This window comes from Neophocaena asiaeorientalis, unplaced genomic scaffold (genome assembly GCF_003031525.2).
Source record: "Neophocaena asiaeorientalis asiaeorientalis breed wild unplaced genomic scaffold, Neophocaena_asiaeorientalis_V1.1 scaffold32, whole genome shotgun sequence".
In the NCBI taxonomy this organism is placed as follows: Eukaryota; Metazoa; Chordata; class Mammalia; order Artiodactyla; family Phocoenidae; genus Neophocaena; species Neophocaena asiaeorientalis.
Window position 1 is genome coordinate 1432139 of NW_020185327.1, and position 24051 is coordinate 1456189.

Below are 24051 nucleotides of genomic sequence, written 5' to 3' on the forward strand. Positions count from 1 at the left end.
TGACTGACTTGTCATCACGTTGCCTGCTTTGGCTCTGTAAATTCTGTCATGCCCTTTGGCAATATCCAATGAAAGTCTTTCTCCTTTTTAAACTCAGTGAAATTCTAATCTGAATATGCAGGTGCTTTAGGTAGGTTAGTAAGGAAGTGGTTGTCTTAGCTCTGCATTTTCAAGTGTTCGCCTCTGTTTTTTGTTCTCTTCCGCAGCACACACACATCCCTAGGCTAATACCCATCATAACAAGCAACTGTACCTCCAAGTCTGTCGCCGTTAGAAGGTAAGTTTTTAAAGAATTTTTCTCATTAGTTTTGAATTGTTTAAAAACCGAAACAAATTTCAAATTTACCTCCATGCAAAAAACTTTATGTTTGAGATGGTTAATATGATTTACGATTGCTGTGATAGATGCCTTTGGACCGAAGGCTCATGATCTCAGCTGTCTGGAAAGCTAATTTGGAAGGCCTGTTACTTCTGTCTGTGTCTGTAGTGTGAGAACGAGTGTGTGTGTGTGTCATGTGGGAGGGGCGGGGGGGAGGGGGAGTGTACCCCCTGCGCATTTTCTTCCTGCGATGGTGCCTCTGCCTCTGTCATTGGTCTGCCCCATTCCCTGAGTGAAGGCCATGGCTGCCCGCCTGGAAGAAACACTGTGAAGATCAGCGGCCGTTCTTTATATTAACATAGATAGCAGGAGGTGTGTGTTGTTTGCAGCTTCTGATGTGATTCCTGGCACTCTGAATCCTGACCATGCTTGTGCTGCTGTCACAGTGACTGCACGTCGCTACTCAAATTTATCACCACAGGCTAGAACTGTTAAATGCTAGGGACCGAAGTGTTACCCCCTGAGCTTCTTATGTTGAGGGGAGGTAGACCCTGATGGTACAGCCTCGGTGGCCCGCGGGGGCTTTGTCTTGGGTCTTGCTGAGCTGCCCCAGCCCACGTGTGGGATCAGGGCTCTGTGCTTCCAGCTCGGATCTGTGGGTCTGGACTGGTGACTCAGAGGCTTTCGAGTCCTAAAATCTGTGGACCCTCTTCCCAGGAAAGTGTAGATACACAGAATTTTTGTGTAGGTTTTCAGAGGATTCATGGACTTGAGCCTTCAGTAGACTAGGTCAGGAGCTTTGTGGGGTAAATGAACGGCCGGCCTGGACAGCAGGGAGCCTCTCGGCCCCGTTCCTGTGGTTCTGTGTCTTGATCCAGCCCAGGAGAGGGCCCTTCACTCCAAGGCGTCTAGCCCAGCCGCCCCTTGGCCGCCCACTGTTCCTCTCCTTTCCTAGGCTGTCACGTTGGACCCACCAGGGTTTCACAGGCGGGGGGATCCTTCCAAGCATGAGGCGGCCCCCATCGCCGTCGTGTTCCCAGCCACATGGAAGGCAAGGGAGACAAGAGGGGAATGAGCCAGCTATGTAAAGCCAAGGAGAAAGACGCATTATCCTTCCACCGAAAAGGCTGACTGTTCCAGCAGCGTGGCTCCGTGGAGTGTCGCTGACCCACAGTCCAGCTGCCCTTGGGGGCAGAGCAGCTCCGGGCACCCCCCAACCCCCCAAGGCCAGCGCCTGGCCGTCGAGGTGCGGGCTGGTGGTGGACTTCCCACGTGCTGGGGAGGGAGCTGTTCTGCGGGTTCTCAGTCACTTTGGTAGAAGGGGCTTGACACTGGTGGGAGCTCAGTGAACGGCAGCCATCCTGAGAATTTTCTGCTGTAGTTACATTGTCACCCTTGATTTGGGTTTCCATGAGCAGTTTGGAAAGCGTGTTTGCTTTGGGCAAGGCAGTTCCTCTGGTGAAGTGACACGTCTCTGTGGGGAACGTTACAGGATATTTAGCGTATCAGTCGACTTGGGCTGCTGTAACAGAAGTACCCTGCGCAGGGCGGCTTAAACGACAGGCGGGTATTTCTCACCGCTCTGGAGCCGGGAATTCTGAGATCAGGGTCCGGCAGGGTTGGGTTCTAATGGAAGCAGCTTGTAGGTGCAGCTTTCTTGCTGTGTCTTCGCGGCGGTGGGGGCCGGGGAGCGCCCTCCTTGGAGGGCCACTAATCCCGTCAGGCGAGCATCACTCTCAGGACCCCCCGTGAACCCCACTGCTTCCCCAGGGCCCCGTCTCCAAATACCGTCATACTGGGGGTTAGGGCGTCAACATAAGAAGCTCAGGCGGTAACACTTCGGTCCCTAGCGTTTAACAGTTCTAGCCTGTGGTGCTGAATTTGAGTAGCGACGTGCAGTCACTGTAACAGCAGACATGCCACCCCCTTCACCGGTTTCCGAGCCGCACACCCAGACTGGCGTTCCTGTGTTTAGTCAGAGCCATGTGTCTTAATGCTGAAAGGAGTACTAGGGACCATCTGGGCCCAGTCCCTCTGCCTTTAGGAAGGAAAAGAGAGCCAGAGGGGGCAGTGTCACCAAGGCAGTGCGCTTTCTGTCCTGTATTCAACCTGTCGCTAGCTTCACTTCATAGAACTTGTAAGAAATGGATTGCCCACTCTCCCTGCCTTTAAGAAGTTTATAATTTATTTGGGGAGATTAAAAACAATAATGCAAAGCAATGTAAGAGTGAGTTGCAACGTATGTATCGTGGATTTAGGAATTCAGAGGGCAGTGATTAAAACTAGCTGATATATTCCCTGGAAGCCTCCTAGACAAGTTAAAAAAGACTGAGCTGCCCTATTAATGAGGAGTACGACTCGGTGAAGAAAAGACAGAAGTTCTAACCAGATGTACTTAAGTAATGCAGTGTTTAAATAATGCCAACATCGATGTACTTCTGTGTATGATTTTAGCCTTCTAAAAAGTTGAAGACAAAACCTAATTTACATGGGATATTTTCGATGAAATAGATTGTTCTGAAACACATTGAAGACAAGAATTAGCACTAAAGGTGGCTGGATTCACTAAGAAATAAGTAAACGTAGACATATGCATACACACATAAAGAGACAAGGAAAGTCCACACCAGGAAATGACATGGACAAAGGGCAGAGGTAGAGTGACCGTGGCCTGGGCTGGGGCGTGGGGGTGGGGGACAGCGGTGGTGAGAAAGGGTGTGGGCAGAGGTCAGTGTCTCTCCTTGGAGAGGATTTGTTTCGCCAACCGCTCCCCCGGCCCCCACTATTAGCAGCAGCCCTGGGACTGAGCTGTGCAACTCCCCTGAGCCCTCTGAAGCCCCTGTGCTCCCGGCACATCACGTGGTAACGGTTCCTTGTCTGTCCTGCTCGCTGGATTGTGTCTCGGTTACCATTGTATGTCTGGCATCTAGCATAGGGGAAGGGTTTATTCAAGATTTACTGAGTGATTAATTGTGTGGATTATGAGGTCTTGAATTGGGAAGATCATGGGAAAGAAAGTCTGATCGTTAGAGAAAGATTGCCTTCTGATTTATTTCCTTGAGTGGGTTCCTTAAGTCTAATAATATTTATTCCTACAAAGATAGTTATCCTGGAATTTAGAAAAAGGAAATGATGACGAGGTAGGACCCGAAGTGGTGATACAATCCAAAGGAGATGAGCCCAGCACTGTTTTTGTGCACAGATCAGACCAAGAAAGATCACAGAAGTGAGAAGAAAGGATGTTGAAAGGTTGCAGAGAGGAAAATGCCAAGTAGCTAGAGAAAAATCTGTTTTAAATACTTGGCGGGAAAATTGGGTAAACACTTTGTTTTCCAGGGTATGTTTTACTTTTTTTGTACAAGGCATTCTTTGGAATTAATGCAAAGACTAATTCCCTGATTCTGTAATGTACTCAGATCTTTTGTGCACCTGTAGCTCCTGTATTAATGTATCATTTGAGGTAGAATAAAAACCAACAACAGTGATACACCCTTTCAGTAAGGTTGCCATGAAGCCCAAGTTTCTGATTTGAAGGGAACTCTCCTGTATCCTGTCCCTATAACTTTGTGATTTTTCTTCTGGACCACCATAGGTGCTTAATTATTTCAATCTGCTTTGGTTTTCAGTCAATTCTGATTCCATCTTTATGTTCCATTTTTTGAATCATAAAAAAAATAGAAGATGGGACTTCCCTGGTGGTCCAGTGGTTAAGACTCTGCACTTCCAGTGCAGGGGGTATAGGTTTGATCCCTGGTCCAGGAGCTAAGATCCCACATGCCTCGTGGCCAAAAAACCAATAAAAACCCCATAAAACAGAAGCAACACTGTAACAAATTCAATAAAGGCTTTAAAAATGGTCCACATCCAAAAAAAAAAATCCTAAAAAAAAAAAAATAGAAGAGGGCTTCCCTGGTGGCGCAGTGGTTGAGAGTCCGCCTGCCGATGCAGGGGACACGGGTTTGCGCCCTGGTCCGGGAAGATCCCACATGCCGCGGAGCGGCTGGGCCCGTGAGCCATGGCCGCTGAGCCTGCGCGTCCGGAGCCTGTGCTCCGCAACTGGAGAGGAGGCCACAAGAGCGAGAGGCCCGCGTACCGCGAAAAAAAAGAAAAAAATAGAAGAAATTTATCAATTATAAAAAGTAGTGTTGGGTCACTTAAGAAAAAAGCTTTTATTTTCATTAACATACAAATGACTAAGTTACATATTTTTCTCTCCACAATTTTCAGGCGCTGTTTTGAATTTTTAGATTTACTTTTACAAGAATGGCAGACACATTCACTGGAACGGTGAGCATCTGATTTGCTGGTTTTCCCTCTGAACTGAATCTTGAGATTTAATATCTCAGCGAGTGGTCCAACCCACTTTTTACAAGAAGTGAAGGAATCCAAGTGTTTATTTGCGTGATTACTGGTGTTATTTCTCCTGATGCTCATGTGAGGCACCTACCATCGGCAGAGGCTCTTAGTGAGCTCCATTGACTGTCACGTTAGCCTTGAGGTGTGACCCGGGGTGCCCCGGGACACTGCATGGCCAGGACTCACTCTGCAGTGGCTCTGATCTGCTGCCTGGCATCCTGTCAGTCCCAACGAGTTAAAAAAAGGTTTAAAGCTGCTCTTAGTAGGCGAGGGGTAACTTTGAAAATCCTTAAAGGAATTTCACTCATTTGAAAGTTTTCTTTTTGATCCCTTTGTATCAGAAAGTCAGCAGTTTTCTCTTTATTCAGGCTGGTGTGTGGTAAGTTTCACATCCTCATGATGCAGAATTCTTACAGAAGCTTGTCTCTATTTTGAGGTTCCTTCTTTGCCATTTTTAGTTCCTGTCAATTTTAGGTGCCTGTTATTCTTTCTGAGTTATATTTGGAGCTGATAGATGATGATATTGTGCCACCCGGTTTTTCATGGTGTGTTGTGTAGTTTGTGAAGAACTTTACAACGTACTAAACAGGTTACGAGTAGTGGGAGTTTAACACATGAGTACGCCTGGAGTCCAGTTCAGTCCTGCAGTGCTCAGAGAGGAAAAATCCAGGCCTCCCAGAGGTGGAAGTTCATCTGAAAATACTTGGGATCGAGAAGATGGTCACACATTTAAAAAATACTTTCTTGTTCTTTAATCTCTTGGGTATTATATCCTCTTTATTTGGTGATAGTTTTGGAATTTAGAGTGGGAAGGTGGAATGAGGGATTGAACACCGGGGCCAGGTGAGCAGGGCAGGAAAACGTGATTGACTCAGATGTGGCCTCATGTGTTTATTCACTTCCGCTCAGCCTTGCCGCTTGGCAGGTTCTCACCAAATGCCTGCTGGATGAGTGAAGGACTGAGGACTGAGGTGGGGTGCTGGTAAGACTGGTGCCTCGCCTTTGTCCTGTGAAACTCTTCACTCCAGTCATCGCCCTTTTCTTAAAACCGTTCAGTATTCAACGAGACAGTTTAACGATTTCTTCTCAGCTAGGGTAGAACGTAACTAAGAGAACCACCTGTGTATAAAACAGAGACATAATTTCATAAAATTGTTCATGTTATGTATGTAGTGGAACTTGAAAAAACATTCTTTAATTACAGAAACCTGATGCAGAGTCTCTGCAGTATTAGGATTATTACTAGCCCATTATAATTTCCATGGAAACTTGTTCTGACCATGGAGAAGGAAGGGTTTTGTTGTTTGAGTTCATAAAAGATTGAACTAAGTAAGCATGGCCCGAAATACATCAGCCGTTACTTTAAAAAAAAAAAAAAAAAGCCCCAGGAGAGTAGGGTTATCAGGTGCTGAGGTGGGGAAGGGGTGGGAATAGGTACTGGGACAGAATCATGAATGAGTTAGCAGATCTGTGGAGTGTGCTGATTTTCTAGGCTGCGTGTTTGTTGACTCTCTGGGCACAAAGGGCCTATACCTTCCACGTTGCCGTTTGGGAGTTATTTCTCAACACCTGTTTGTATCCGCATAAGACCATATATTGATGATTGTTCCCGCTTTGTCTTCTAAATATCCAGACACATATCAGTATTAGCGGAAACAATAAAGAAAGGAATACATGATGCTGATTCGGAAGCACGGATAGAAGCCAGAAAGTAAGTGTCGGCTGAACACCACTTTCCTGATTCACTACTTTTATATTTCAGGTGCCCTGTCCAGATCACCTTATGAAAGCTTATTAAGTCACATGGACATGTTTTGTTAATCATGACCTTTAAATACGACCCAAAAGGCCACTTCAAAACATCTCTCTAGTTTTCTGTTTCGAGGGTTGTTGAGTTGAGTGTCCAGGCCTGAAAGACTGGTACTATTTGAACATAAAGTGGACTGAGGTAGACACAGAAAGCCCATTTTTAAATTTATGAGAAATTGCTGCGTGAGCCGGCAAAGCACTTGTCTGCGTGCCCCGTGTTTTCTCTCACTCACTAAGCTCTGTGGGTCCCAGTGGCTTGTTGACCTGCCGTGAAGAATCCCGCTCACGGAGATCCTTTCCCTGGGATCACAGCTCTGCAGGCATCGGCGGGGTGGCATGCCGGGGCAGTGAGCCCCCCAGGAGGGAGGGGGGCTGATCGCAGACCACAGCTCGCTGTCCCCGCTCGCGTTTGGGGCCGTCTGGCCGTCAGGACTGGTTATGCTGCGGTCGTGAGGCTGGGTCTCCACGTGCAGTGCCATCCTGCGGGTGAAGCTGCCATCGTGACCGTTAAGTAGCTGAAGCTTGACGCCAAGATGTCCTCCCTCTCGGGCAGCTCAGAGAGAAAAAAAGCTTCCCGTTTTGCCCTGTGGCTGTTCTCCTGCGCTTTCATAGTCGACCGGCTCTTCTAATTGACACGGGTTAAAGCCAGTCCTTACGTCCTGGAACACTGCAGACTTGCTCGGCTGCACAAGCACACCCTGACCTTGCACTTCCTGCTCCGACTGCTCTCTCAGTTAAGCCGTAGTTCCCTGGTTTCAGAGTGTGTGGAGGACTCCCGCTTGACCCTCAAGTGCTCACTGCAATCTCGTGCTGGGAAGTTCCTACCAAAAGAAGGGACATGACAAGCGGTGGCTAAAAAGTAAAAACTAGGAGGAGCGGATTTGTGAACGGTCTGCGTACGCTGTTCTTCACCCTCATCTTGTATTTGGTGCCTCCACCCCAGTTTTTTCTTGTCCTTTGATCGTAACACAGTACAGGTTTCAAGTAGCTGTGAGCCTCGTCCTGGTTTTCTTTTGTTCTCGTTACCTAAAGCCGTTTTAAGTACTTGGAACCAGGGAGTGTCACATTGCATTTATAAAAGCGTCCATGACCGAGTCCCCCTCGCGTTCTGGGTGTCGTTCTCGTTGGTTCGGCTCCATCTTCCCTGAGGCTCCCAGTCTTGCGAGTCAGGCTCTTTAATTTCCATTTTATCCATTTCATTAATTCGACTGAGAGTCAGACAGCTGGGCCGGAGTCACCAAGGACGGGAGCTGGGAGTGAGGATCCACCAGACCTCCGCGGTTCCCACGCTTCCTCAGGCCGCAGCTGCCGCCGGTCGTAGGAGCTGGCGGTGGGGTGGGGGTGGGGGGTCCCTCCCTGACAGCGTCCCGGGTGCATACCCGTTGACAGGAGGCTGCGTGTTTTCCAGGTGTTACTGGGGTTTCCACAGTCACTTCAGCAGAGAAGCGGAGCACCTGTACCACACTCTGGAGCCCTCCTACCAGAGGGCTCTGCAAAGCCACCTGAAGAGTTCGGACAGCGTGGTGTCGCTGCCCCAGTCGGACCGCTCATCCTCCAGCTCGCAGGAGAGTCTCAAGTAAGGGCCCGGCTGTGAAGAATGGGCTGCACGAGCCGCAGACTCTCCCTGTGCTTTTGTCTGTCTGCGTGCCGTTCCCGTTCCCCCTTAATTCAGGTGGAGGTGGTGCTGGGGAAGATGCTGTGGGGATGGTGAGGAACGAGTGGCCTGGTCCCTGGTCCCTGGTCCCTGAGGCAGGTAGTTTGTACTTAAATTTACATGGCAGTCCTGGAACACAGTTTTGGAGTAACACAAGCGAGTTGTTCAGGGTGTCTTCTAAGACAATAGAGGCGTTAACTTGGAGACAGCTGTGGAAAGGGAGGGCTTTCAAACCCTGGGACTGAACGTGCTGCCATCTTCTCTCGGTACCTCTGATCCCTGTTGCTGTTTAAGACTTCCCTCCGTGTGTTTGAAAGATAGTCCAAAATATAATGCTAAAGCTTTTCCGAAATCGGGGGTTTATAAGGTTGTGGTCCAAGGTAGCTGTAGAATTCTGGGAAGCCTGAAGCAGTTCTTTATTATCATATTCTCCCGCTGTAGATTGTACTTGTATCAATGCAGATACAGTGCACCTTTGATAATAGACAGACGTGTCCCTTTATTTCCAGTCGGCCGCTCTCCGCCAAGAGAAGCCCTACTGGCAGTGCCACCTCCAGAGGTAAGGCGGGCGCCGCGGGGGAGGCCCTGAGCCTGGGGCGGGCTGAGCAGCGGCTGGAAGGGTCTGCGGAGGGCCCGCCGTGCCCCGTGCTCCCACCGGGCCGGCAGACCTGTCCTCGCCCACAGAGCTGCCACGGGGGGCGCCCCTGTGCTCTGCGCACTTGCCGGGGGAGCGGGGGCCGCTCGGGATGTTCCGAGCAGCAGGCAGCTGACGGCTGCGGGAGGACAGGAGGGGACGTTCCCGAGAGGGGGAATGTCCAGCTCGGGGTGCGCCTTCCTGCCACCCTGGCCAGACACGATCGAGTTTTCATTACGTCGCTGCTCACGCGAACTGGAAACGTGGTCCGTTTCTGTGGGGTTTATGGTCTCTGATGACGGGGGCTCGCGGAGCTGCGGCCACTTGTCACTTCCTGCAGCGTCGGCTGAGCTGTGTCGGGCGAGCAGGAGATGCTGTCGGCCGGCGCTGTGTGCTCCAGCCTTTGTCAGAGCTTGACTCCTGTTCTCAGGAGAAGCAGGGCACGCGTCAGCGATACACGTCTAACATTCTTACGTGGCCCTTACCGTCGTTGCTAAGGTTCCCTCCTCCCCCCGCAGCTTCCACAGTCAGCAGCAAATCCGCGTCCACCACGGGGTCCCTGCAGCGCTCTCGAAGCGACATAGACGTGAACGCAGCCGCCAGCGCCAAATCCAAGGTCCCCTCGGCTCCCGGTGCAGCGCCCTTCAGCTCCGCAGCAGCCTTGCCTCCGGGCTCGTACGCCTCCTTAGGTAACCAGCCCCGCGACCCTGACCCCGAGTCTGCCGTTCGAGATGACCCTTAACCTCTGCTCCAATCCGTCCGTGTAGCAAATTACCAGGAACCGGAGTTGAGGCGGTTGCAGGGCTGACCTTTCAGAGTACGTGCGTCTGGGCGCTGACCTGCGTGCTGACCTCCGTGCTGGCCACTGGTTTGCAGCCACCCTTTGGTGGGTGTCCCTGCTTCTGGGGCGTCACCCTGGTCGGGGACGCATGCCTCAGCGCCCCGTGCCCCTTCCCGGCTGCCCAGCCTCCTCCTGTGTGGCCAGGGCTGGGTTTCCTCCCCTCCTGACCTGTGTGGAGAGCCTGACGGGGGTGGGTGGGGCGCTCCGGAGGAGCAGGAGGGACTCAGCAACCAGCATCGCCTGTTGTACAGAAGGGTGTCTTCCTTCCCTGTGTCACCTTGGGAGGAGCGGGTACCTACTCCAGTGAAAACCCGGAAGAGTAAAAAGATTATTTTCAAAAGAATATCTGACAGAATGCTAGGTCAGTTTTTCAGCAGACGCTGCACATCTACTGGGGGTAAGGCTGATAGTTTGAGTTTATTTTTGTGAAAAGCAGAGTTGTTCAAAGCCAAAGTCTGGAGACCTCGCTGGATCCATTTTATTTTGGATCTTAAGGAAACGAATACAATTCAAACTTCATGAAACGTCGAGACTTATTACTTGTGCGGTTTACAGACTAATTCCAAAGTCAGTCCTACAGCTAATATTCTGAAAGCATGGAAGCAGAGCGAGAGAACACCGAGAGGAGGTTACCAGGCCCGACCTTGAGTCGCTCAGTGACCCTGACCAGGCTGTGTTTCCTCTACCCATAAATGAGTTGTAATAATAGCCACCTAATTCAGACACGGGGTAGGGACAGATGACATTATATAAAAGTCCTTTGTCAACCCTTATCCTATACGGCGAAGGAAACTGCGGTTGTGATAGGAACGTTATTAGTTTAAAAGGTAAGGTGTATGTTGTGGGACATCGTGAAGTCGGTCTTGTTTTCTCTACAGAAATGCCTCATTGAGATTGGACAGATACCCAGTAAGGGCTCTCCTTTTCTCTGGCTTATTTAACTCTTACAAGATCACGTAGGCGTGTTTAGGATCCCATGCTGGTGTGTGCTTACCAAGAGAGAAGTCAGGTGGGAAGGCTTTCTGTTCATTTTAGTTCCGTCTGATCCACCTTGAGAATCTGTAGTTAGTGTTTGTTCCATTGCTTGAAAACCTGAGTAAAGTTACAGCAGTCCTTGTTTTTCGGTGCATGATTGAGCTCTTTTAATATGGACTCTGTGGACTCCGCTTGGCGCTAGTCAAGGCACTTGGGTCTTCTGGTCTGATGACACAGAAATGACCTTTTAGAAGCGCTGATGGTAAATTTTTTAATATGGACTCTGTGGACTCCGCTTGGCGCTAGTCAAGGCACTTGGGTCTTCTGGTCTGATGACACAGAAATGACCTTTTAGAAGCGCTGACGGTAAATTTTCAGCCCAGTGTTACCTCTTCGAATGACAAGACTGGAGTATTCCCCATTCTCCCAGCATTTCCTGAGAGCTCGACCTCTGCTTTCCTGATGCCCAAGTCAGCAAGAACCAAAAATATCAGCCCGCAGATATAACATAACCCTTCGGAGGAGCAGTTACAAGTACTACCGAGGTAGACACGTTACGTCTGTGAGGAGTGTAGCGTTAAAGCTCATGATCCTTTTCCAAATTTCTAGAGTCCAGACGTGTGAGGGGAGACACGGAGCCCCTAGGCCCTGACTCAGGTACCGAGCTGGACGGTCTTGCTGCTCGCTGTGTGGCTGGGACAGGCCTTGCTGCAGCCAGCTTCTCGGAGCTGCTCACTGACTGTCTCTGTCCTTTGGGTTGTCCTTTAGTTCCCTGCCCCCCCTTATTCTGCTGGTGCTTTGTTCCAAAAAACAGGGGACTCTTCAGAGGATGAGGTTGGGCCACATCAGAAACACAGGCAGTCTGTCAGCTGAGGAGCGACCCTGGGCTGCCCTTTCGTGTTTTGTCTTCTGCAGGCAGAAGCACATTGTCCTAAGCCGATTTCGGTAGAAGGTGCACCACTTACTTGCTTCCGACTCTGCTTTGCTGTTGAACTTGTTTCCCTTTTAATTTTATTTTAAACTGTACTTTTGCTTCGTTAGTAGCCAGTAATAACATTCTGCTTTTTAATTTTTTTGATGCGACTAACTGTTCCCTGTTGTCCCTTCCCTTGTTTTTTAATTTGCTTAAAGATGGCACTGCCACCAAAGCGGAGGGTAAGCAGTTTGTCTCTGTGGCCGAGCTGTGTTTCCCTCTCACTGGTCCTCTGTCCCCACGAGTGTTGCCTGGCGCCCTCGCCCTCCCCGGGGTCCCTGCATGACACGTTGCACGTGCATCCCTCCACTCTTCTTCATCCTGTTTCCACTGGGTTTTGCCTTCCCCCAACCTGAGCTCTCCTCTCCTTTCTTGTGTGGTCGTTGTGCTTGTGAATTTGGGCCCTGAGTGTGCTGTACGTGGCGTCGCTCTGAGCCCACACTGGGAGGAGGGTCACGTGACCTCGTGGGTCCCAGCTGCTGTCACCCCTGAAGCACCACCTCAGCTTCCGTTTCATCCTCCTCACTTTGTGCTTTTGTGGGCCTCTCAGGATTTGCCTTTCCTCTTTTAAACATAAATTTAAGTGTCAGTCGTCAATTCAGGTTCAAGGCTGGTGAAGGTTTTCCAGCAGGTAATTTCTAGACGTGAAAAAAATTGTTTCCTCTCCCCTAAAAGTGCTGAATTATGTGATGCCATTTCTGTTTGTCTCACTGACGCATACGTCATTCATTCCTGTACCTTGGTCCATCCACTCAGCAGCCTTGTCCTCTGTGACACACAGGGATATAGCTGGTGGAAGAAATACACAAACCCATGTCCACTTTGTCTTCTTTTTGTCTCATTCTCAAGAGGCTCTTTCTGATGTTTCATTCTTTTGAATTTTAGATGGAGCTGTTCTCATTGGTACAGGTCTTTGATTAGAACATGCTAGACAAGGTCGACCTTGCAAAGTCTCTAGATAGTAAGCACGATGTCTCAAATAATTGAAATTTAGAGTTAACCTCGTCTGCTTAAGGGAATGGCTTAGACCCATGAACCCTCGGGATGATTTAACAATTAGGAACTGCTAGATGACTTTCCTGTATTGTTTAGCCGCTCTAAAGGGCCAGCCAGCAGAGCAGACTGGGTTTTATCTCGAGATGTGCACTACTTCCTGAGGGACTCGCAAAGGAAAAATCGGAACGGAACTTCTAAAAAAGACGAGCGTAGTCTCAAGATCAGTGTTCTTTTCTGTGTTTAAAAAAAAAAAAGATCAGTGTTCTTCAAACTCATCTCATCGTAAAAATCACCTGGGTGCTTGCTGCAGGGGCAGAGTCCTAGGCCCTGCCCCCTGAAAATGCTGACTAGCTTTGGAAGGAGCAGGGACTCCGAACATTCACCAAGCCCCGCTGGTGGTTCTTGGGGTCGGATAAGTTTTTGAAATGAAAAGTTTCCAAAATGAAAAATGGACAAAAGGCCCACGTCACGACGAGGGCGTCATTTGTGATAGGAGACTGAGGCTGGGTGTGATTTTCTTCATTTTTTTCCTTGATATGAGTCATTTTATATTTCTCCTTCCCCAAGAAACCATCCTAAGTATTTCCTCAGCCTAGACGGATGCGGAGTGGAGGGCAGAATACAATAATGTATTTCGTCTCATCAGATGAAAAGTGAAGAAGTGATGTGGGAAGTTATACATTTTTTGCAGAATGTCCTGCTTGATTTCGTATACCTATATAGCACAATCAAAATCAGCCTGTGATTCCATGCAGCAGTGGGGATTTTGAACTTTTTTTTTTTTTCTTCTTTCTGTGAGTTTTCTTTTACCTGTCCAGAGCAAGATCAGAAGGTTGCTTACTTAGTTATTGTGCAGGAGGCTGAGGATGAGAAGTCTCTTTCAGGTTCTCCTTCTTGTAGAAAAGTGGAGGTTGATCTGTGGGCCCTTACTTAATCTTATATAGAGTTCAGAATCAGCCAGAAGAGAACCTTATCGGGGCAGCCCCGTGCGCCTTGGCCTCAGTCCCAGGGCCATCCAGGCCATCACAGAACTGGCCGCTCAGAGCCTCCAGCCTTGTGTGATGACAAGACAGAATACAGAGGCCCCGGGAGGCCTGTGAACTGGAGCCCCTCTAGGCCATCACTTCTGTTTGTTTCAGCTCTGAAACTTAGCAGGCCTGCTTAGAAAAGCTACACATGCAGCAAGTATCACTTAGCATCTTGTCATGAGTTTTCTGTCTGAATTTTAGGGATCATTATGGGCCTTTTGAAGATTTGTTAATAAAGTCTGTTGGCTATTTTACTATCTAGCTCCTGAGGCAAGCGCTAGGCACTTGCATCACGAGGCAAAGATGTGACTTTGAATCAGTGGTTGGATGCTCTAAATTCAGAATTCAGGCAATACATTTGAAACCTGGCCACTCCCTTATTATCGGAATTGAGAAAAACAAATAGTCTTTGGGAGTTACCTATCCCACATACCAAGTAGCCACTCTAATGTTTATGACTAATCAGATAAATATTTTTTGTGAAGGACTCAAAGCTCAACTTTTGGACGAAAGTTTATTTCCAGGTTACCTTTCAGTGTGTTATTATGTTCAGTGATTTGGGGGATTTGGAAAAGGAAGCATTGATAGTGTCTTTTACGCTGCTCGTGAGAGAGTTTATTATGATCACCCTGGACCCTTGAGCAACATGAATTTGAAGCGTGTGGGCCCACTGTAGGCAGATTGTTTTCAGTAAACTTACAGAACTGCACAGTCTGTGCAGGGCAGCTGTGGGACTCGAGCATCTGTGGACTCGAGCATCCCCGGCCGGCCCTGGAACCAACCAGTCTCTGCGGGTACCAGGGGTGGCTGCAGATACTCCAGTTGTGTGGAAACGAATGACTCACATCTTCTCATCTCATGCTTTTTTTTTTCTTTTAAATTTAGCTGCTGGGTTTAGGAAATGTATTATTCGTGTTTTTTTCCCCCAAAGAAATAATTTTAAATGAAGAGTTAAAATACTTCAGTGACCTGTTGGTACCAACAACTTAGTGGTGGGTTCAGAGCGTAGGTAATCATATGCTACTAAGTGTAGTCAAAGGCCATGCTTAACTACTGGTGATTTTAATTAAGGTTACACAATAAAAACTATGTAGCCTTGTCTGCTCTTCTGGAAAAGGAACTTAGATTTAGTTCTCTTTTACTGGGAAATAAAACATTTGGTATTGCTGTATGTCTGTCGAAGAGCTCTGAATTTTAAGAAGTTGGCCTTTTTACACAATGAAAAAATATGTATGTATAAAAAAATAAAAGTTGTAAACTTCTTTTACTTTAATCTTTAAAAAATATGAGTGAAGTTATGGAGCGGCGGGCGGTACCTGTAGGTAGCAAAATTTACAGGTGATCAACTTTCCAAATTGTGTTTCTTTCAAAAATGCCACGTGCGACTAGAGAGGTTGGGCTTTTTGTGCCCCAGACAGTGGGTGTAAAAGCAGGTTCCTGGACCCAAACGTCCCAACTGGAGAGGGAGATTTACCTGGAGACCTTTTCATGCTCACGCCTCAAAATGGAGACAAAGACCCGAGTGGGGAGAGGCTGTCGAATGATGTATAACTGTCTTAGGCCAAACTGGACGTGGGAAAACCATGCTTCCAGGTTAAACCAGTTCACAGGTTTAGTTTCCAGTCCTGAGGGCTTTTCTAGAAGAATGGCAGTGTGACTGGCTGTTATTAACGGGCCACGAGATACGGATGTTCTGTCTTTATTCCACAAAAGTCAAGGGCTGCACTGCTCTTACAGGTCTGTTGTCCTCTGGGTCTGCTTTTCTCTGGATGTGTGTGTTTGTTGATGTGCCTCTTGTCTCTCCCTCCAGAATTTTTTTTCTGCTGTAGCATTCCCTAATACCCCATTTCCATGTCTTTTACTTAACGCTGACGTTTTTTCCTTTTTCACATCTTCTTTCTGTCCCTGTCAAAACACGGTATGAGTGAATATGTCATTAACAGGTCATAGGGTAGAACTGAAGTATATTTTTACTGTTTGTTGCATTTATTGAGCAGGCTTTCTTTTTCCTAAAGACCGCAGAGTATTTTATATCATGTCTTTAAAACATACAGGCACTTGCAGTAATATTGCCAAATTAATAGGATGACTAAACCAAACCATACCTCTTCCAATAAGGGAAATATACATCTGAGTACAATACAACAGAGGCCCTTTAAACTCCCAAAAATGGATTTTAAGGGTGCTCTGAGGTTACTCATGTTAAGTCCCTAGGTGAGAGTTAAGAGTTGGCACTCAGCCAGCATTGTAAAAGTGCTGTATATCCATGAAAAGGTGGGCTTGGGGAGAAAAACCTTTGAAGACATCAAATTGACATGATCTCTCTCTTGACTTTGTCCCAGGCAAAGGAAAACCAGCCTCCCCTAATTTGTAACTAAACTCTCTTCTCACACAAGTTGTGCTTTCAGTTTTTGTTATCTGTGGTATCTGGGAAACCCCAAACTGATGAATAAGTGGTCTGCGTTTACAGCCTCCACGGGAAAAACAGTGAACTTCTACAGAGGAAGCCACTGTCAAATCTGGTTTCTCAAGGTCCCCACAGATTAAACTCTGGCAAATACGAGCTCATAGTCCAAAATTACATCCATGTTGAGTGAGAAACAGCCGAGAAAAAGAATAAAAACATAATTAATCCTTCAGGACTCGAGGGTCTTTTATGTAATATGAAATTGCTATATTTAAATGTTTAAAGGAAATAAGAAACTTGTATTTTTAGCAGCATGTAGAATTTAGTAGTCTGAGTGATCCTCCCAATTGAGAACAGATCACCCCTCTGGAATAAACGTAGTAAAGCCACTCATCTGCAGACTTAAGCAAAAGCAGAAACCCTAGGAAGTGAGGGCCAGAGCTGGTTTGCATCCTGAGGTTTTTGGCTGAATCCTGGAGACCTGGGGCATTTGCTCAGGACGTGGAGTGACAGGAAGTCACTGCATCCTCACTGGTGAACAAGAGGTTGACTCTACTGAAGAGAAGAGGACAAGAGGGAGTCTGCCCATTTTAATCTTAAGTACTGGGTGGAGCAGGGAACGTAATCTTCCCTGAGAAGTTGCAGCCATAAATTGGGCCTTCGTGCAGCTTTCTGGTCAGAACTCGTGCTACCTTTGTGGTCTGAGAAATCCAAGCAGATAAATCATGTTAAAGTGGCTGTGGATTGCTTGTATCCACAGGACGCTAGAAGAAGCAAACATAGGTCCTCATTGGAAGAACTCACCTTCAATCTAGGTCTTAAAGAATTCCCATAAAGTTCCAAGAAAATAAACCATTTTGTTGTCTTAATGTTTAAAGAAATAAAAAGAAAAATTGAGAAAGACAAGCAGGGGAGCAAGGAACTATAAAGAATGACCAAGCAGGCTTTGAAAAAGAACAAATGGGTCCTCTAGAAATGAAAATATAGTAAGTTATTAAAATTTAAAACTCGATGGGTAAATTGAGCTGCAGAACCAATGAAACTGAAGAGTGAACTCACGAATTCAAGGTAAGAAAACATCGTCCAGAGTTATGTGCAGAAGGGACAGAGTTAGAAAACAGGATGGGGTGTTACGTCCCACGGGAAGTAGTGAAGAAATTCAACCTATCTAATTGAGTCTTAAGAAGAGAGACTGGGGTGGAGACAGTATTTGAAGAGGTAGTGGTTGGGAATCTTCACGATTGTTGAAGGACACTGAACCGCAGATGCAAAAAACCTGGTACATCCCAGCCAAGACAAAAAGAAAATCCACAGTGAAACACATCATAGCAAAACTGCAGAACACCAGAGATTAAAAAAATAAATATATTACAAATAGCCAGAGGGAAGAAGAGACTACCCACAAAGGAAAGCCAGAGTTTAAATACAACTGGGGACCCTGGAATCAGATCGATGGAGCATATCAACGTCCGTGTCCTGTTTCTGACTTTCTACAATAGTTTTGTAAGATGTTACCATTGAGCGAAACTGGGTAAAGAACACACGGGATCTCCGTGTATTATATCTTACAGTCAAATCTGAGTGTACAATTATCTCAGAATAAAAAGTTTAAGAAAGGGGTCTAGAAGTTGTGCTTTTAATAATAATATTTTAATCTGTAAGACTGTTACCTTAGAGATAGCAAAGCATATCTTGAAAAAAATTAAGACAAAAGGAGGAAACAAAGGAAGTTAAAAGGAAAATGAGAAATCAAGACAAATAAAAAGCATGCCTATAAGTGGTAAGAACAAGCTCAAATGAACTGAACTTTCCAGTTAAAATAGAAAGATTATTAGACTTAAACTTTTAAAAAAGATCTAGCAGTATGATACTTAAAGAGATTAAGCCTTTAAGGCTACAGATAGAGTAAAAGACAAAGGATGAGAAATTCATAGTAAAAGAAAGTTGTTGAAGGTTTATTAATAACAGACCCAAAAAGGGCAAAAAGAGGACTTCTATGTAATAAAAGAGTCAATAAGTCACTAAGGTGCAATAGACCTAAATTTTTATGGATCTAATAAAACAGCCTCAAGATATACAAAAAAGAATTTGCAAATTAATATTTATAGTGGGTGGTATATAAAAATACAAATTTTGAATAACTAATACATTAACATAGTTCCAAACTCAGAAGATATAAAGAGGTATGCAGTTTCCCCTCATCTTTGTCTTCCATTTATCTAGTTATCACCTCTTTCCTTCAACCTCAGTATGTTACTGCTTTTAGTTTCATTTTTATCCATAGTTTCTTTGCATAAAGAAGTAATATAGGGAATTCTCTGGTGGTCCAGTGGTTAGGACTCCACGCTTTCACTGCCAGGGGCCTGGATTCAATCGCTGGTCAGGGAACTAAGATTCCACAAGCCGTGTGGCGCAGCAGGAAAAAAAACAAACAAACAAAAGAAATAATAGGAAAATCATACTTTTCCCTTTTTTAAAACATAAAAGGTAGCATATTTACATACACTATTCTGCATCTTCATTATTTTCACTTAATTATAGCTTAAGATCCTTCCATGTTAGGTTGCAGAACCTCTTCACTCATTAATACTGCTGTACATTCCCCCATGTGGATTAACTTGAACAAACCAAACCCATATTGATAGACATTTGGATTGTTTTCAGAGCTTTGCTGTTACAAACAGTGCTGCCATGAGTTACCTTTTATATACATCATTTTGCATGGACACAAGAATATTGGGAGGATAAATTACCCGAAGTGGAATTGTTGGATTAAAAAGTGCACGCATTTGTAATTGTGATAGATATTGCCAAATAGCCCTCTATAGGGACTGTGTTAATTTTAACTCCCACAAAGAATGAATGAGAGTGCCTGTTTGCCTACATGCCAGAATGTTAGCAAATTTTTAAGATTTTTGCCAATCTTGTCGGTGATAAATAGCATTCTTAATGTCATTTTAATATTCTTTTCTTACTGGGGGGCTGAACACTGTTTCATACATTTCGGGGCCATTTCCATTTCGGTTAAATATCTATTCCTAGCCTTTGACCATTCTTTATTGGGATGTGACCGTGATGTGTTGAAGCTGGCTTGAGCCAGTTCATCAGATTCCAGTTGTTAGATTTTCAGGAATTTTATAGCTGGTTTACATTATATCAATGGCCTCAAATAGGCCACGGTGGGAATATTTACACCAGGGAATTGAAAAGCACCACAAGTCAGCAGAACACTCCCCCAACCACCACCACCACCCCCTGCACAGTTCCCTTCTAATTGCTAAACATTTACCAGCACACTTGCTGTTGAACTTATTATTGATACCTAGGAATCTTTTATGTGATAAGGAAATTAGCACCTTATGACAGGAGTTGCAAATAATTTTCCCCCATTTGTCATTTTCTCGAATTTGCTCATAGTTTTCTTCCTGCCATCCTGAGATTAAAAAAAAAAAAAAAAATTAGTCAAATTTATCAGTCTTTTCTAATGGCTTTTAATTTTGTTATCATGAGAATGGACTTTCCACTACAAGTTACAATGGAATTCTCCCATGTTTTCTTTCAGAACTTTTTGTTTTTTGGCCGCACTATGCGGCATGTCGGATCTTAGTTCCCCAACCGGGGATTGAACCCGTCCTCCCTGCAGTGGAAGCGCAGAGTCCTAACCTCTGGACCGCCAGGGAAGTTCCCTAAAACTTTGATGGTTTCATATTTGACATTTTAATCTTAGGTCCATTTGCTGCTTTTCTTGGTGTAAAGTGTGTGAAGTATGGATCCAACTTATTTTTCCAAAGCAGAACATTAACAAATGAGATCCTATAATCCATTTTTTCAAAAGCAACATATTATGTTGAACTACATATTAATCCTTGTGGAATGAAGCAAAAGCAGTGCTTAGAGGGACGTTCCTAGCCCTGAGTTTATATTAGAGGAGAGACTGAATTAGTTTGTTTCCAGTGTGTCAGTGAAAGAACAGAATAAACCCAAAGAAAAGGAGGGAGGAAGTAACAAAGATATGAGTAAAAGTTAATGAAGTAGGAATTAAACATTCGTTTTAGAGGATTAAGAAATACAAAATGTGATTCGTTGAAAATACTAATAAAATAGGCAAACTTTTGGAAAGATCAGTTTGAGAATTGGCAGTGATAAAGCAGGTATAAGTGTGGATCAGTAGAGCTTTAAAGGGTAGTAGAAAACTATGACAATTTTATGTTAACAATTTTAAAGCAAATTGGATGAACGTCTAGGGAAAAAACCTGTTTCTTCAAGAAGAAGAAAAAACCCAAGTAGTTTTAAGACTACTCATTAAATAATTTGAATCAGTACCTAAAACTCCATCCCCCCACCAAAAGCTAATTAATTAAAATAGAAAAGATATCCAAAATCCCTACCATGCTCAGACGGCTATACATGCAAGTTGTGGAGCATGGGACAGTTCCCGTCTTACATAAACTCAGAGACCAGGAAGAGAGAAGGCTTCCCTCCCTGGTTTCATGTAGCTGTTGTGACCTTGGTACCAGAATCAGATGAGGTACAATACAGACATTCTGTGTACGTGACTGCGTGAGTCATGACAGCGGAGGTTTGATACTTTCAAACCTTATAGATGCAGCTCAGTACGTTTAGGAGAATAATCCTCTTTATCTCAGAAGATGGAAGCAAAGCATTAAAACATTCCAGAAACATTTCTGATAAATTCTTAGCAGTTAGGAATGAGTTTTCTTCACTTGTTGAAGTATAGTTTGTGAAATTCCAGAATTATTTTTTTACATGTGGCTCAAGATAGCAAAGCCTACCTCGTGCTTCTCTTGAGCATTGTGCTGTGTGTCCAAGACAGCAGATAAAGTGATCAAGGGTAGAGTTTGAAGGGAGGAAACTGAAGTCTTATTTGCAGGTGGTTTTCTGTTTGGAGAACACCACATAATCTACATGTAAATTGGTAGGATTAATAAAAGTTTAGCAAGGTCCCTAGAGTTAAGTCGGGGCTTCCCTGGTGGTGCAGTGGTTGAGAGTCTGCCTGCTGATGCAGGGGACACGGGTTCGTAAACTGTATTGTGTATAATAAAAATAAGGCGCCTTTGAATAAGTATAAAAATTGAATAAAACTTTTGGAAAAATTATAGGCTTTATTGAAAGACACTGAAGAAGGTGAAAAAGAGAAAATGCTAATGAATGGAAAGATCAGTATCATAGGGCTGCCCCCCCTCCGCCCCCAGCTTAACCCCAGATTCCACATTGCCAGTCAGAATTTCAACATGTCTTTTTATTACATCTTCACGTGCGCATATGCAAGAGAGCAGAGGGCTTTAGGGAAAGTGGCTTGATTTGCCCTACCAATTAGGAAGGTAGTTTTGAAAAGCTACTCACAACAGTGTATGTTGTACAGGATGGACACATGGACTGATGGGTCAGACACCACAGTGGAGAAAACGGACCCTTGCATGTATACAAGTACTTGTAAGTGACAAAGATGGCTTTGTAGGTTAGTTAAGAAAGGGGTTAAGTAAATTTGTTTGGACCTTCGTTAGTCACACAGAAAAAGTAAAACGGGTCTCTCCTTTACGTCCTACAAAAAGTCATTTCCGTAACTGAGGTCACAGATAAAATGTTGAGCCAAACAGTAAGTTTTGGAAAAACATACCCTATGATACGATTAAAAACATTAAAAAAACATAAAATAATGCCATCTATTTCTTGGTTATGCAACTATGTATATTAAAAACATTAAGAAATGCTAGGGAATGATGACCAGTGGAGGGTTGGGGGGAGGTGGAGGACACAGGGACATAGCAAAGAAGATTTTTTTATTTTCTTAGCTGAGAGGGTTTGGATGATCACTTAAAAAATCCTAAGAAATTAGACTCAGTTGTTTTTTTCACGTTCAGTTTTCTTGGTGACTTCCTTAGCAGAGTAAGATGCCCTAGCTCACGCGTCGGCCCGCCAGGCAGCCAGGCACAGGCATCTGAACCTGTGGTGGGACCTTGGACAAATTAAGTAACCCCCTTGCTTCTCTGTTTCCTCATGTGTAAAGTGGGAATAATTACTTATATGTTGGTGTGAGGTTTTTTTAATTTTATTTATTTTATTTTTGGCTGCGTTGGGTCTTTGTTGCTGCACGCGGGCTTTCTCTAGTTGTGGTGAGCGGGGACTACTCTTTGTTGCAGTGCACAGGCTTCTCATTGCGGTGGCTGCTCTCGTTGCGGAGCACGGGCTCTAGGCGCACAGGCTTCGGTAGTTGTAGCACGCAGGCTCAGTAGTTGTGGCGCACGGGCTTAGTTGCTCCGCGGCATGTGGGATCTTCCCGGACCAGGGCTCGAACCTATGTCCCCTGCATTGGCAGGCGGATTCTTAACCACTGTGCCACCAGGGAAGCCCGGTGTGAGGATTTTGAGTGCACACATATATAGCTCATAGTATCCTATATGATATAGCTCCTAATTTTAGTCTGGATTCTAGAACTTATAGGGCTTTCATTCAACTGCTAATAAAAGTCATTGATTCTTTCTAGTTTTCTTTCTTCCTTTTTTTTTTTTTTTTAATTAAGTGCAGTGCTTTCTTTTATTGCTCTTTACCTTCCTTTCTTGAACCTTTTCAAGCCTTAGGATTTGTTTTTCCGTATTGCCTTTCTGCAAACTTTCTCAGTTGATGAGGTAGATGTGCTTTTTGAACAGTGTAAGAAGCCAGTGGGAGTTCAAATTGCTTTGTGTTTTCCCTATCAGATTGCTCTTCCGATTGAATTATGGAAATCGGGGCATTTGTGCCCCTTTGAAAACAAAGAAGCCCTGTATTTTAAAAAGTTTAATTCCTTATCATTCTAGTCTTACCATCAGTGATTTTGTATTTATGAATCCATTTTTATTTTTATGGTTTCATGCTTTAATAATTGGAGTTAACACATTGCTTTACTTAATAATGGCAAATATTCTTCATAAATGCGTATGACATTACATTATTTTTAGGTCACTTCTCTAGGTATTCCTAATATTGATTCTTTCTATAAACTTCATCTTTTTGCAGACTAGAAACTTGCTGGCATACATGCTTTAAAATAGAAGTTTAATGCTACATAGCAAGACACGTTTATTCTCCAGGGTGATCTAGCTTTTGCTGATTGCTGAGTTAAGAAGGTTTCTTTGTTTTATTTACTCTTTTTTTTTTTTTTCCTGTAGTAGTTTTCTGAAGATGACAGCTAATATTCTTTCCTGCTTTTGGAAATTCGACAGACATGTCGGCAATGAACAGGAGAGAGAATTTAATCTGGAAAAAAAATTGTGGAAAAAACCCTCAAGTGACTATCACCTCCCCATCTGAAAATAGAATATGCTAAAACAATTGAAAGCAAAGCACCTGATGGGTTCCTGAGTCCCTCTGAGGAGTTTCTGACGTGTCTGTAGAATTTGTGTGTGCACACAGGGACGCGTGTCAGGACCACACGTGGGAGACCAGCTCCCCTGGCGGTGGCTCAGCCCGCGCCCCTTGCCCGAGGAGTGGTCGCGTGTATTGGAAACATTATGGAAGCACTGTTTTTGCCGTGTCCTCCAGGTCGGATCCGCACACGACGGCAGAGCTCTGGGAGCGCCACCAATGTCACCTCCACGCCTTCCGACAGTCGGGGCCGCAGCCGCGCCAAAGTGGTCTCACAGTCCCAGCGTAAGAAGTATATTTTATGCTCTCTGCTCTCTTAGTTTTATCCAACAGCCATTCTGCAGCTGAAAATTTATAGTATTTTCATCGACTTAATGGAAAAACACATTTCTGTGGTTCTAAGACACTGTGAATAATCTTGATGTTTGTTGGATGCTTACAAGACGGGGTATTCCAGTGTACCTGTGTCCCCTTTCCAGGTGATTTACACTTTGTATCCTTAGGCAGGAAACATTGAAATGCAGTTTCCCTCCCCTCAAGCCTCCCAAAGTGAATCGTACTTGGGCTGGGACCCATTTTGCTGTTGATGAGGGATCCTGATGTCATTCAAGAGCAGCTCCGGGGGGGAGATGACTTCATGCTGAGGTCTCTTCCCAGCGGCAATAAGTAAATCCATTCGAAGCTGCCCCCCCCCCCC

General features: G+C 45.2%; 1 protein-coding gene across 6 annotated transcripts in view; it reads left to right on the forward strand.

Moving 5' to 3' along the window:
* Positions 1 to 24051, forward strand: part of CLASP1 (cytoplasmic linker associated protein 1) — a 270131-nt gene that overhangs the window by 156865 nt on the left and 89215 nt on the right. For all 6 annotated transcript variants that reach the window (XM_024734467.1, XM_024734471.1, XM_024734468.1 and 3 more), the window contains 7 exons: positions 207 to 277; positions 4547 to 4606; positions 6309 to 6386; positions 7893 to 8060; positions 8648 to 8697; positions 9291 to 9461; positions 23532 to 23639. In XM_024734467.1, the coding sequence (XP_024590235.1) occupies positions 207 to 277; positions 4547 to 4606; positions 6309 to 6386; positions 7893 to 8060; positions 8648 to 8697; positions 9291 to 9461; positions 23532 to 23639 (706 nt within the window). The remainder of the gene's footprint in view (positions 1 to 206; positions 278 to 4546; positions 4607 to 6308; positions 6387 to 7892; positions 8061 to 8647; positions 8698 to 9290; positions 9462 to 23531; positions 23640 to 24051) is intronic.